At 39.3% G+C, this 15,553-nt stretch overlaps 1 protein-coding gene across 1 annotated transcript; it reads right to left on the reverse strand.

Annotated features, from left to right (window-relative positions):
• Positions 1-4,367: 4,367 nt before the first annotated feature.
• LOC140239933 (myogenesis-regulating glycosidase-like) lies at positions 4,368-8,189 on the reverse strand. Its single transcript, XM_072319751.1, has 2 exons — positions 7,953-8,189; positions 4,368-7,193 (listed from the first exon to the last, which is right to left on the reverse strand). The coding sequence occupies exons 1-2, from the start codon at positions 8,187-8,189 to the stop codon at positions 5,424-5,426; spliced, it is 2,007 nt and encodes a 668-aa protein (XP_072175852.1). The 3' UTR covers positions 4,368-5,423.
• Between the last annotated feature and the right edge of the window lie 7,364 nt (positions 8,190-15,553).

Genomic DNA, 15,553 nt, shown 5'->3' on the forward strand with positions numbered 1-15,553 from the left:
GATGACCTTTTGAAAAAAAAGAGGAAAAATTATGAAAAATACAATTGCAAATCAATGTTTTTTTTTGTCTCAAAGTGTGCCTCTCACTTCTAAAGTCTTATTTTTGTATTCTGTTTGTTTGATTGAAAGACATCAACGAGGTTTTGGTGAATGATGTTGTGTAAATGAAAGTATGTGGGATAACATTTTATTTTCATAGCAATTGTTATTTACTATTATAATGTCAACAATTATTATCTCTGCTGTCAGCTTCGGTAACATTCTTATATAAAGTTGTTCCGCCATCTCACCTTACCACGAATCATCACTGTCAACACTGTCAACTGGCCAAGACAGACATTATGCCAATTTAGTCTTTATGGTGTTCTGGTGCATGTTGGGACTATTGTATCGCATTTTATTTATTTAGGAAGAATATAAGAAAGGAACTCTTCATGTTACGAATCATGTTTACATTTCGATATTTTCTGTCCATTGAAGTACGGCTTTATAATGAAAATGAGATTGCTGATATATATATATATATATATATATATATATATATAAGAATGACAGTAATATTAATATGAATTAACAATCAAACAGGAAAAAACAACCATACATAAACCAATTACAAGTTAACCATCGCATAATCATCGATATTGTCCTTCAAATGGGTAAGTCTTGAGTTTCTTTTTGAAGTGTCAATGGGAATTGACTTGTGGATATCGGTAGAGAAATCGCTCCACAGAAGGGGAGGGGGATGCACAATGGAAAAAGCCGCTTCACCATAGCGGTTTGTTGGGTACCAACCAAGGACAAAATGCATGGAGGCTGGACGTGCTCCGGCTGATGATCTGAGCTTTACACAAACCGGTTATGGTGAAGCGGCTTTTTCCATTGTGCATCCCCCTCCCCTTCTGTGGAGCGCAAAGACGTAAAGTTGAAATTAGATAAGTAGGTCCCACATGAACAATCTTTACACAGGAGCGTGTTTGTCCATGAGTCCTGTAAACACACACTGTCATGTTGATTGGTTGTACTGCTCAGCAAGATTAGGCATCAGAAGTTCGCCAATGGAAATTCTCATCAGGAAGTTTACCGCTTGAAATTATAAAATCAGCAATACGGCCTAACCAATCATAGTCAGAATGTAGGGCCTAAACTCTTGCCATGAAAACAAACAAACAAACAAACAAACAAAAACCCACATCTGGAATATGGTGTAACTTTTCATATATAGCAATGATATACGACGGTTATCATGTGACATACATGACGTACGTAAAGACATCAGGGACATGAAACGTATTTCATAAAGGCTGTAATTTTTTCAGTAGACGCAAAATGCGTAGATATGATGGTAGAAGAAGCGCAATGACTTCCTTTGCTGTCATTTCTTTCAAGTCCCCCAAACAACGTTTCGATGATTAATTTCTAACATTTCGTAACATAGAATAAAGACTACATTTTCATTTGAGCTCCATTAAAGTTGAATGCAAATGTGCTTTTCAGTTGCAGGTTCCGAAATTCCTCAAAATCGCCAAGTTTATGTCGTCCCCTTAAACTGGCAACACATTTTGGACGACTAAGGGCAATTAATTTGTTTCAAATCGGAAAGTTTGTATTCTTTAATCTTTTGTTTTATGCAGACTTGACGAATTCAACCAGTTTCATCTGTCAGTGTCTGTAATTTTGCGAGTGTGGAGTACACAATAAAATCAACAGTTACCAAAGACAAGAAGATAGTATATGCAGAAAGAAAAAAAAATCCCTTAAGGGACATGATGCTGGTTTACGTTGAATAGAATGTGCGAAATGCTGTGAATAAGTCGTGAGTAAAGTCAAGAATGCAAATATTGATATAAGCTACTTTGACAAAATGCTGAACCATATCAATATATTTGTATATATATATATATATATATATATATATATATATATATATATATATATACTATAACAATATATCTCAATATATCAATACATCAATGTATCAATATATCAATATGTATTGTCATAGACCTTCGACACGGGGAGCTAGCCCAAGAGCGTAGATCCATGAAGTGCTCGCAACGCAGCGCAGATACGGAGACATTCGTTGTTCTCACTCTTCCAAATTTTTACCTTTTAAGGATGAAATATTGAAGGCTCCAATCAATCACACGGTGAATCGTTATTCCAAGGTAATTTTTCTTCTTCCTATTCGATTTCTGCTTGTCTAGAAGGTCGGTGGTCGGGAGACTCGTAAGCTATGCTGTCCTAAATCAGTTGTAAACACAGACTTCAATGTCAGAGTCGTATCTGTTATGTTGTGAGATAATATTTATGTAATGTCATGAAACCGGGATAAAGGGTATTCAGTGGGTGCAGATGTAAATAAGAAAATGTCAAGGTGTACATGTACTTGAACATTTACCAGATCGTCTTCGCATATCTTATAGGGCGTAGCTCCTTGAATTCTAGGTGATCGGCCTGATTAAGAAGGAGGTATGAGGAACTTTGAGCTGTATGTATCCGTAAAAATTAGCCAAGATTAGATATTGCCTATAGAGGTCACGCAAAAACTAATGATAGGGGTTGCTTATTGCACTCATGCAGTATATACTATCATGCCATCAACAAAAACATACACATACACACATTAATTTACACACACATATACAGACACACTCATTCACACATCATACATGCACACATATACACACACATTTTACATACACACACTCGCACCGACACATTTAGGCCTACACTTGCGTGTAATTATTCAATTTTCATCATACTTTCAACATCGTATTTTGTCACTAAATGAAGTTTATTTCATTTTCAGAATTGTGAGCCTTATTCCACTTTCTGCGTACCATATCTTCAATCTTCGGATTAACGAAACTCTGGAAAAACGAACCGCTATTAATTTTCGGATTAACAAACCTTCGAAATAACAAAGCTTTCGGATAATCGATCCTTCAGAATAACGGACCCTATTTCACTTTTCGGCATTACGAACCTCCGGAAAAACGAACCTTCGGCATAACGACCTTCGGAATAATGAAGTGTCATCGCCTGCACAATCTTAAACTGAAGTGAGCCATCTAATTATTCTACACGTATCTTTCAAGTGACCGGATGCGAAAATAAGTATACGATGAATGAAGTTGAAAAAAGATCGGTTGAGAAATAAGTAAGTAAGTATTTGTGTGTGCGTCTGTATGTCTGACTGTCTGCATGTCTTTTTGTGTATGTTGGTGCATGTGTGTGTTCGTGTGCGCAGTGTAAGGAACTGTATATCTCAATCAACTTTTGTTTCATTCCCATTATTATATTCTTACATATTTTCTTTTTTTTTTTATCTCCCAATTACTATCGAGTCATGAAGATAAGCCTCAAATGAGAAAAGATTTGGTCAGTAAATAAGAAAATCATGCAACAACTACAAAATTTAAATGTTTTTTCTTTCCATTTTTATAATTCATTTTTCGTTATTGCACAAATAAACATAGCATTATTGTGATAATAGTGATCTCGCCATTCACTGGCGTTTATTTTGGAATTGTGTTACTATCAATTTTGCTGCATCCACTCTAATCATAATGTGCATTTGGGTCTCAGTCCCCTAATTAATGGTAGTCCTTTGCGTCTGAAAGTTGCTATTCATTGTACGTACTTGGAACGTTTGCGGTGTCGGGGGTGACACAAACTCTACAAATGTACTTGAGTCATTACACGTCTTGATCATTGGCCACAATGAGATGGTTTTCCTACCCTTGTCTTCCCCCTTTACATCATGCTCTTCTTTCTTTTTCTTCCCCCTCTCTCATCCTTGTCATGTATATGTACTCTCGACCTGTTCTCCCCCTTACATTTCTCCTCCTCCTCCTTCCTCCTCCTCCTCCTCCTCATCATCATCTTTGTCTTCCCATGCTCCTCCTCTTTTTCTCGTCTACTTTCTCCTCATAGTTATTTTCTTGCCGTGCCCTCTTCATTAGGCATCGCCTCTATATACCAGATCGTCGGACACGACAACATAAAGATCTTGCCCGTTCTTGTTTTGTTCCTTTTAATAGATAGTTTTCAATTTCACTTTTTTTTCGTAGACACATTTTCAAACAGAATACAATAATCTTAACATATCTCATCTAATTCCTACGTATGTGTTTGACACCATCCCGTTTATTTTTCCAGGCCTTAGAAGCTCTACTGAACACAATTACAGCGTTTAATCTTTTATTGACAGACCACGTTTACTAGAGTGTTTGAGCAGCTCAGAAACAAAACGTACACAGAAAACTAAGTCAACAAAGATTTCAGCAAAGATGACTTCAACAATAACAATGAAATCAAATACAAAACTCATCAAACAAGTAACAACACTGATAGGCCTTATATTTTTCGTGCTAGCGTTCAGAACAGTGCAAATTTATTTCAAATCAGCCAAACTATCACATAAAAATGCATTGGTGCTTGCAGAAACATGTCATGTAGATGGTAATGTAGCCTACCTTTCAGACTGTTTTGTGCTTTTTGAGCCTTTCCGGTGACAATGCCCTCTTAAATCAACCTCGGCAAAGATTACGAAAAATTACTGCGAAAGTGAATCGCTATATCACAGAAACTCGCTTCTTTCTCGTGGCAAATTAGTGTCTTATTTTGACAGGTTGGATTTGACGTCAATGCCATGTGATTAGTAGTCTAGCTTCCAAACCACCTATATACCTGAACTAATTTACTCCTCATAATATTAACATCCTTTAACGACGAAAGAAGTGCAGGGTGAGCTGAATGGGACTAACATTGGCAAAGTTATCAGTGAATACATAGTTTGTATCAGGACCAGATCGAATGAGTCGTATACAGGTACCGTGTTTGATAAATCATAAGACCTCGAAGCCACGATTAATGCCATTCTGATTTGAAACTCCTTGCCATCACTGACTGGAAGTGGTATGGGCGTTATCTGGTCATCGGTCATCAGAGCTGTGAAATTACAGTTAATTATCGTTTATTCAGTGCATCATTGAATACTTGAAGGAATTCCATTTCTGAACATATGATAATCTTTTTTATTTGTTTTTTTTTTCATCAATCAGTGAACATGATTTCCAATACGCAGTGAAAGGCGTTGTACCAAGAACTAATCAACGACCATGTAAACGAGCTGAAAAAAAACCCCAAACAATTTTCTGACTGACACGAGGCTGACAAGGGCTTCGCGAGGCAAGGACCCCGAATGAACCGCTGACATTTCGTGTATCCACGAAAATGCAATCATGATAAATCGTGCGTCCATTCAGAATAGAACATGAATTTGCCGGACATTTCATCACCAGCGTAATATGAGTTAATTGCACAATTTAATCTTTCCCACATTTTGCATACTGATTGAAAGACTAATCATACGTCACGAAAAGCTCCTTCCTGCACAAGGGTGACTCTGATCTCTTCGATTAGGTGGAGTCTGCAACTTTTGTGTAATATAGGGCTTCCGAGAGAGGTACTTCCACTTCCCGCAGCCAATTCCCGCCGTCGTGTTCCGTCCCGTGAAGTTCGTCTCGCCATCTTCCGGCCGGGAGATAAACATCTCGAGAGCGGGCGTCCTCATCTACGATCGGCGCGACAAGGAGATCGTCGCCGACAAGGAACTCGTCGTCGCTGAGAAGGGCATCCCGCTCAGTCGGTGCAATCCACCATAGAGGGCGTATCATAGGCTTCCCTTCCGTGAGCGTCTCCTCCTCCGCCAGTTGCAAGAGCTTGGGCGTGATGACGTTCTCGTGGAACTCCGTCCAGTGTCGCGAGATGTTGACGACCTCGGTGTCATTGACGTACTGCCAGGGAGAGATTGAGTACTGCATGGCCGGCATGAAGGCGGTGATCTGGAGCCATCGGATGAAGAGCTCCTTGTCGGGAAGGTATGTATTCCGGAACCCACCTTCGTAGACGTTGCCGCCGATCATATCCGCAAGGACGTACGGGTAGCCCAGCACGCTGAAAGTCAGGGCCGATGTGATGAGTGTCTTCAGACCGTTGTTCCAGCCCCAGATTGAGTCCTTGTCCATCATCCTGACGAAGATTGGTTGATGCTGGGTCTCGAAGCCGACTCGGACTTCTACCTGGGTGCCAAGCCGTGCAGCGAGATTCACCCATCCCGTAGTGTACTCGCACGGATTGACGATTGCCTGCTGAGTTTTGTAGCTGCTCAGGTAGTTTGTCTCCCCGGCGTCGAACTTGAAGGAGTCGATGCCGTACGTGGTGCGGACGTCTTCCAGTCTCTGGACGAACCAATCAACCGCATCAGGGTTTGTCACGTCTAGCATACCAGCCCGCGTTCCAGCCCACCAGTTAATTAGAGCAGTCTCATCGTTTTCATCCTTTACCCAGTATCCAAGCCGATCTCCCTCTGCAAATGCGCTCGTGTTGAACTTGTTGGCGAATGGCGTAACCCAGAGGGTCACCCTAAAGCCTTTCTCATGGAGTTCTTTCACCATCGCTGTCGCGTTGGGGAACTTGCTCTCATTAAATTCATAATCTCCGTAGTTTGGCCAGTTGTATCCGTCGTCGATTTCTATCTGACTGTTGCTGAATCCATTTGCAAGGATCTCGTCCGCAAAACTGAGAACTATATCTTGGCTAACTGTCGTCTTGTATCGCGCCCATGTAGACCAAATTGGTGACCTCATCATTCGGACATCGGGTAAACCCTCTGTTTTTCTGACATAGCGAGCCGTCATGTAATCATGGACTACCCGAATGTTTTCTGCCGAGCATATGGTGTAATCCAAAGAGACATTGGTGCTGGCTGGATTTGGATTTGGGTAGTATGTTTCCGTGTAATCCGCTTTCAAACAAATCTGGCCATCGTTATCATAATTGACGCTTGCGTGCAGAGGTGTCCTGTGGGAAACACGTATGGCTACGCCCTTTGAAGACAACCAATATCGTTCGAGTACCGATCCGTAGTCGTTGTAATTTGCATACATGTCCCCGGACACATACATCGTCATAGACTCGTTCCATTCATTGATTGGCCAGTGCTGGAAGAAGCGCGTGGCGCTACCAAACCACTGCTCGTCCCCGATCTCGTAACAATCTTGGAGGACGACTCCGTCTGGAACGGCCTGCCACACGAAGCGATTACAGGTCACTCCGTTCTCTTCAAATTCTTCTTGAGTTATTTCAAGTTTCGCTCTGGAACCCCACTGGAGGCACTGTACGCCATTCTGGGTTGAAAAGAAGGTACAGAACATAGCCATGTTTATAATGTCATGAATGTACATCTATGAGATTCGGTTTCTTGGAATGTTAATGGATTGAACAGAATAGTAAAGAAGTCCCATTTTGGTAAGAACGATACATACACGTGAAAGGAAATATTTCAGAACTTCTGTTCCAGAACTTTTTATGCAGTGCGTGCGTAATTGTTCTGTGCGGGCTAGTTTTTAGGAATGAGGTCATGCATCATTTTAAGTGTGAATGTGGTCCTAACAAAATTACCTGTTCACATTAATTCACCAAGACGAATGTACCCCAAAATTCCTTTTGATGTTTCTTTTTCTAAAGTGAGGACAAAGTGAATTCCTTCTTCGTTTGATCCTTATACAGAGATGTTGAATTAATGTCTTCATTTTGGCATAGTTCTTAAAATGTAGCCTTGTTTGAACGTACCCAGCTCATTTCTGTACTTTTTTGTTCTGTTCTGTTAGTTTTTTTTTTGAGAGAGAAAGAGATTGCAAACCGTCTTTTCAAGTAATAAAATGACAGACAATATTAAAAAGTTTGATTGTCAGATCTTCTTTTTTGTTGTTGTTGCAACAAACAGCATACTTTGCGGCCTTAAAACACATACATCACTCCAATCTTATGCCTGCGATAACGGATCGCCCATTCGACGATAATAATAATTGTCAACCAATCGCATCACATCAAAGTGATCCAAATACTAGTGTATACAGCGTCATGATTAATATGTCTAGACCCACCTCACGGGTAGGTGAACATTCCTCGGCCGTGCCATCCAGGAAGACTCCAGCTTGTCCCATTAGAACAACCTCGTCTCCATGTCGAATGTCGATGCCACCTTCACTGCTGACGGGCAGGACGGGTGGTTTCTCCTCCGACGGGTTTGAGAGATACACGCCGCAGATGACCCCGACGATGATCGCCGCCGTACCGATGGTCACCCCAGTAATCAGCATCACGGTTCTGCTGGACGGCATGATCACCTTTTGACGTAGGAAAACATGGAGAAACCAATCGAAATTGCTTTTTAGTAGGTTCCTCATATTACACATTATTTATTACGTCCTGATAAATTGCGCAATTTTATCTCAAACTAACTGTTGTGTTAAACGTATTTTTTTTTTGATAAAATGGGATACTAAACTTGTATGAAACGTGGAATATGGAACAGTAATGATAAAAAAGTGTCTCTACATTAACCCTCTTACGAATCAAATCTTATTTCTGAATTGATTGCTTGGTTGATGGAAATTCACGATTTCTTCAGCAACGATAGATGCTCGTCAGGTATACTATACGGTATGACCGTCCTGACACTGTAAACAGCTGTTATTGTTATCTCTGCTATCAACGTCATCGATATATTGTTATAAGGTTATTTCTTCATAACATCTTCCCCGAATTGTCATTACAACTGTACTGTCATTTCAATTTATGCCATGTCATTCTAATTTATGCCATGTTAGTCCCCGTGGCGTTGAGACTATCGCAGTGTGTTTACTTTGGATATACCAAAATTAGGAAAAAACACTTTATGTATGTATTATGAGCCACGTTTGCATTCTGAAACCTTTAATTTTGATATATAAATCGATAATGCAAAATTGTGATGTGTACACATGTTATACTGTCAATAGGTCTTACAGTCATAGTAATAGAAATATGAAAATTTGTATAGTGCCTCTTACATTTCGAAGCACTTTTAGATCGAGATATAAAAAGAAATAAACACTGAATCAACAATTTACAAGAGAAATAAAGACGTAAAAGTCGATTAAAAGTTCAAATAATTCATCAATTTTGTGTCGTCGATAATGTTCATAAATGTTCTATTCATAAGTTTCTTTTTGAAAGCTTCAGTTTAGGGGTTTAGTCCTGAACACGAGTAGGAAGATTCTCTAGAGAAGTGAAAATAATATTCACAAGTCAGTATTATGAAACGCATTTTCATAAAGACTACATACAGGTATTACATTTGTCCTCCAGGTTCTTGGCAATGTGCGTATCGCATCGATTTGATAGCAGAAAAGGACGATGGCGATCCTTTGTTCTTTCTTTTACCCACCAATCCCCCCCCCCAAAAAAAAATGAATAAATAAAACCAGCAACATTGTTTTGTTTTTTTTTAACCATTAATTCTAATCTTTCGTCACGTAGAATCAAAACTCGTTAACCTGAGCCCTGTGTAGGCCTAATGGTTACATAACTGTGCATTTCAGTTGCAGGTTTCGAAATTCCCCTAAACCCGCCGAGTTTAAATTAATTGCCTTTTAATTGGCAGCACATTTAAGACAACTAAAGGTGAAAAATCTGCCTCAAGTATTAAATTTCGTATTTTTTGACACGTAAATTTTATGTTTATTTAACAAATCTAACGTGTTTTATCTATATTTTCCAAGTATATGGTATACACAGCAAAATTAAGAGTAAATTTAACCAAGTACAGGAAGGTAATATCTGCATCAAAATCTGCCAAGACGTCATGAGTTAAAATATAGCTCTATGTTGCGTTGCGAATACAGTGTGGGACAAAATGATGAATGTGGTTACACGAGTTTGGGAGCATATTCGCTATAGAGTCGGGGATGCGAAAATTGGCATCAGCCGTGCACTTTGACAAAAATTCGGGACAATCATATCATGGCATGCAACACCGAGAACGCCAGAGCTTTGGACCCGCAAGAAGAGTACGCAACGCAGCACAGAGTCACGCCAGGTCACAAGAGTACGTACAGAGGCCGTTAGCCTCACTTCAACAAAATAAACTCTTCAATGCCTTTACCCTTTTCGAATGAAATTTTCCAATCACAAATCAATCGCACATTGAACCGGAATTCCAAGGCTGATTTTTCTTCCTTCTTTTCGATCTCTGCTTGCCTTGAAGGTCGGTGGTTGGACACGGGCGAATTATGTAGTCCCAAACACTGACCTCAGTGACAGAGTAGTGTGTGGCGAAATGCTATACGTAATGTCAGTAACTGGGATAAGGTGATTTCTGTACGTGCGGCAGGATGTAAATAAGAAAATGCCAAGGTTTTGTTTGAACACTGGCCAGATCTTCTTCGCACACGCTGGTATAACTTAAAATAGGCAGATAGGGGCGTAGCCCGTTGAATTCTACCTCACCGGACTGACATGACTGAAGGGGAGCATGGAACTTTGAGCGATCGTCGTCTAATAAAATTCGACACAGGATTAGAGATCACCCTGGCCAGCATCATAGGAAATGCTATAGCGCTAGGAAAAAACATTGCACTCGAGTAACAGGTCATCAACAATACCTCGTTGTAGTAAAGACTTTGTAATATGAAAGTCGTTCAAAGTGCAATCATGAATACGGCGTGCAAAGTGGGTGTGTATATTTCTAGTGAAACCAGGCGAGCAGAAAGACAGAAATTTCACACAAGTCTGACATACAATAAGAAAGTACTTCAAAGTTTAAAGTTTTTACAAAAAAGCGAAGTAGTCAGGACACAGTATGCAAATTACAGGCGATGATGATGGAGAGAAGTGTCTACCGAGCATGTACTTACATCTTCAATAAAATTGATTCAGTTGTATTCTTCGTTTCAAATTGTTGCATTCCTGTAATAAATTGAACAATAGTGATTTTTGTTAAGGGGGATGTAAAGGGCGGTTGTAGTTGCTAGCTTTTCAAAAATAAGATGTTTATGATGAATTATATTTTATCAAATGATATGACACGAGATGTCGCCTCTCCTTCCGCGTAATTTGTGCGTGTGTGTGTGTGTGTGTGTGTGTAAGTGTGCGTGTGTTAGCGACCAGACATGCCAGATCACAATTTCATGAATACAAGTGAAATTTTAAAAGTAACTTCTTTGTCATTCTAAGTCCGCTTTTGTTGCAACCTTTATCACAATCTTATTCTATTCTATGTATGAAAGTAAAACAAAACATCTTGTTTAATTGTACCAATAAAGTAAATGAAGTAGCAGCAAGCAGTCAGCTTTGAAAATAGAAATTATGAAATGTTTATATGGCAGGAAGGTAAGTCATCACTGTAACTTATTGTTGAGTTGTGAGCTCTTCTGAAATGGAGGGCCAAATTTAGACAAATCCTTTGCTTCACTGAAGCCGAATCTACAGTCTTTAATCATTTACCATAGTAGGGGAAGGTGGGGCAAGATGGGACACGGGGCAGGATGGGACAATGCGATAACTGTCTAAGTAAGCATCAGAGGGCACTATAATCTGCACTGATAAAAAGCACGCTGTCAGGAAGCCATCTTTACGCTCTGTGAAGCTGAGATTCTCTTGAGCTTTGGAGGACAAACGCAAAAATTGATATCGATGACGGCAGAATTTCTGCAGTTAAGAAATGTATAGTATCCCTGGCATAATAAGAAGAAAGGTAGAACGTTGATATTGTGTGGTTTTTATAGTATATACATCAAGTTTATTTCACAAAATGAAGGCAGACTGTATGTCATTGCATGTATTGTGTAGAGCTTAGAAGTGTAGTGTGTGTGTGCATGGGGCAGGATGGGACATCCACCTCGGGGCAGATTGGGCGGGTGTCCCATCTTGCCCCATCATATTTGATAAGGTTAATGTATATGTTTTATTCTTTTTGCAGTTTCAAAATGGTCCGGAATTACAAACGAAAGAGTGACCGTTTCAAGTGGAACACGGAAATATGCGTCTTCATTGTTTGTCCCATCCTGCCCCACGTATGTGGGGCAGGATGGGACAGATCTGGCTATTTTGAGATGGCTATTACGTAAAATAAAAGTAGGCAATTAAGATGATATTACATGAGATAGTGTTGCCTTACACAATCTTTGTAAATCCTGTTTCATGTGGAAGTTTGTGACGTAGTATTTGAATTAAAGCACATTTAGTGAAATGTGGCCCATCCTGCCCCACGTTCCCCTATTAGAAAGAACACGGAAGAACCAATTCTTGCTTGAAAGTCGGTTCCATGTCCACTGATTTAACTGGTTTCTGAAAATGTCAGGTTTTCCATATTATGTGTGACTGTGGAAGAAAGTGTTAACTAAGATGAAGACGAAACGATAGAAACACAAACGGAAACGCTGCTGATAATTTTAGGATAATCGTGGTCGACCAATCTCAAGGGAACAAAACACGAATAATACACACCGTCGGATTAAGGAGGGGGATCGCTTCGGCGTGATGGTATCGGCGCTCGTCCTTGTTGTCGCTGGCAGCCATGATCAGAATCACGTGACAGCACGACATTCATGTCCTCCAAACAGAGTCCATCATATAGGTCCATTCCTGTATGTTTCAGAACAAGATGATGACGTAGATTAGTAAGATCATAATCATGATGATTATCGCTCACATAAACACCGCCCGCTCTGTGTTATTAGCTCTTGTAAATAGCCAGGAGTTGGTATATTGCACGTCTATACCAGCTTTGCCAGATATTCACAAACAATGAGAATTGTTGCAGCCCCCCACAAACAGACAAACATACAAGGAAACAAAGAGATAAGAATAAAGATCGGTTGTTTTTGTCAAGAGTTTTGATGTTATCTGACTTTGGACCTAATATATATATATATTTGTATATATTATATATTATTCCCCCCTCAAGTAGTGTGAAGCGCCTCGTATCACCCGGATCATCCTCGCTCTGCACCCGACTATTCTCAGACCTCCGTCTTTTTTAATCTTTCTTTTGTTTTTCAGTGAAGGGCATTTCAGACGAGAAACAGTGGCCCAATGATCTACATTAAACAGGACAAATTATAAATAATTCAAATTTTACATACAGAAGTTTGGAGAACCACATGATTTCAAAATCCCAAAGTCTATACTCGGCGCCGACTACATCAGACTTTCGTGGCGACAGATCTCATTTGAAAATATGGACAGGTGTGATAATCTAAGTATTCCAAAGGAGCTGCCAGTGATTGGTCGAATGATTTACTTTGAACATGGTAATGCAGATCAAATTTTAAATAACAGACACATTGTGTTTAAAAAAACTACACAAAATCAGGTTTGAAGAGTCAATTAAAGTTGGTCATGTTTATTGCTAACTAAGAATAAACTGAACATTTTCTGTATTCTGTCAACCTTCTGTTGTAGCCGAGTTATCACAAGAAAGTATCCTTCCTATTCATTTTCCCTAGGAATAGTTCTCTCACTTGTTATCAGTCATGTCATTGCTTCGCTATAATAGTTAGTCGCTCGCAAAATGTATGCACTGAGAAGCAGTAAAAGAAAAGGCTCCGTACATAATACTAAGTAGTAGATCTCTTCATGAACTTGATAATTCTCGACTTTGAAATCTCCATAATCTGCTCAAGTCAGCATTGTGAGTTATCACTATAAATGCTTCTGTCCTTCATTGTCTGCACGAGGTCGAAGTCACTATCACAAATAAATTCACTCTGATAAAGCAATAATTATTGAATGTAGTCATTATGTATCATGACAAAAATAATCATTTTCGCTAACCTGGCTTCTCCTTTTTCCGACGACATATTCTAGGCCTACTGTGGAAGCAAAGAAAGTCATCCCATCCATCGTCCACTCAGAGGACTCTGGCTGGTGCTTTGGAGGGTAATTTGGAATCACTATCATCCATACAAAGGGAAAATAATCACGACTGCATTTAGAAACTGTATCTATGCAACGCAGGTACGTATAATGGCTGTATATGAAAACAAGGGTTGGTGAATATTAAATTGAGTTCGTGTTCATGAGCAACCACAGCAGCTTATAGAAGGACCATCTGGGAGTTAACGAGCTGAAACAGCGTGGATTTTGTCATGGAAAAATCTGTTTCGAATATAATAAATGAAATAAGAGCAACAGGTATAAAAGCGAATATTTTGAGGAGGCGTAGATAGATCTGTATCTATTTACATTCCATGAATTCAGATAAATTACATTTTTATTGAGGAAAACTTGGGCAAATCCGACGCATCCTAACAAAGACATGACCAATCGAGTGTCAGTATAGAAAAGCAACCGGGGAAAAAGTTGAAGGCATGTGACAGCAAACAAGTTAAACTCCTGTAAACCATGCGACATTAAATTCAGATCGTTCTAAATGTGATAGATTAGGTCCCATAAAAATGAATTTGAAATTGTATGAACTCAAAGAAATCAAGAGACAGTCTCTAATTCATTGTAATAAAAATAATCATCTCATCTTATTGAACTCTTATATTGATATTTTATCTTATTGAGCTCTTATATCAATATCTTATCTTATTGAACTATCACCTTGAGGTGTTCTGAGAGCGGTTACCAAACGAAAAGGAATGAAGGCAAGCGTTTAGGAGAGAATCCTGACGATACAATCTGAGAAATATCACAAAATCGACGTCACTTTTACGTAAATCTGTGTACCAGGAGCAACATCTATACAAGCCTAGACAGAAATGGTTCGAAATGTAGTGGACTGAGAGACAGAAATATCTATTTTTCTGTCAGTACAGGTGAAGAACTTTTATTGATTGATTCTCGAAAAAGTTACGATAAGACATCAATTCTTAGACAAATTCTTTCTTTTGCCGTCTTAAATGAAATGAATCGATGAAATGAACAATTATTATCGTATGAAATTTGCATGAGAGTACAGGAAAAGAGAAAGAATGGCTTTGCTAAATCTGTCAATCAAAGTGGGCCTATTTTTAGATAAGGCAGCGAACATTTGCAATAAAATGAATAAATTCCTGAGTGATGATATACCTTGGGAATGTCTTTAAACATGATTATCTTGAAATCAGGGGGCATTTCATGAATCAGTTTGGTCGCCTATTTTTCTGACAAACTGTTACAAGCTACTGAAATCCTTGCATCTGATTGGCTGAGAGCAAATTTGTCCGACAACTTTGTCGGACAAAATGCTTCATGAAATGCCCCCTGACCAGTTAAAATAGTCGATTGCCAACCCTCGCTCGATTGTTGGCGAAAGAGGCAATCTTTTCCGTCAAACTCTTTGAAGTAATCTTCCATCAAATGGGGGTAAACCAAAGCCCCTCTATCACCTGTGTAACCCCTCAAATTACACCTGTTGATACGTCTTGGTTCTGGACTTTACTCCTCCAATTGTTGCGTGCTATAGATATCGCCACCTGAAGATAAATTTACTCACTCAATTGTTGAATGGAAGATTATTTGCTTATAATGGAATTACCGGTCGGTCCACGCACAGCTAAATGCATGTTACAGGGTTAGGCAATTCGAATAAAAGACAGATATAGGTCATGGAAGCCAAATGATGTACTTTCAATGCATGGCATTATTTGTTGTTGTTTTTTTTTTATTATGTTGAGACGATAATGTTGTAAACAAAGAAGAGTCGAATATGACTTTGTTTCTTGTCCAGATCCAG

Source organism: Diadema setosum, chromosome 16 (genome assembly GCF_964275005.1).
Source record: "Diadema setosum chromosome 16, eeDiaSeto1, whole genome shotgun sequence".
NCBI lineage: Eukaryota > Metazoa > Echinodermata > Echinoidea > Diadematoida > Diadematidae > Diadema > Diadema setosum.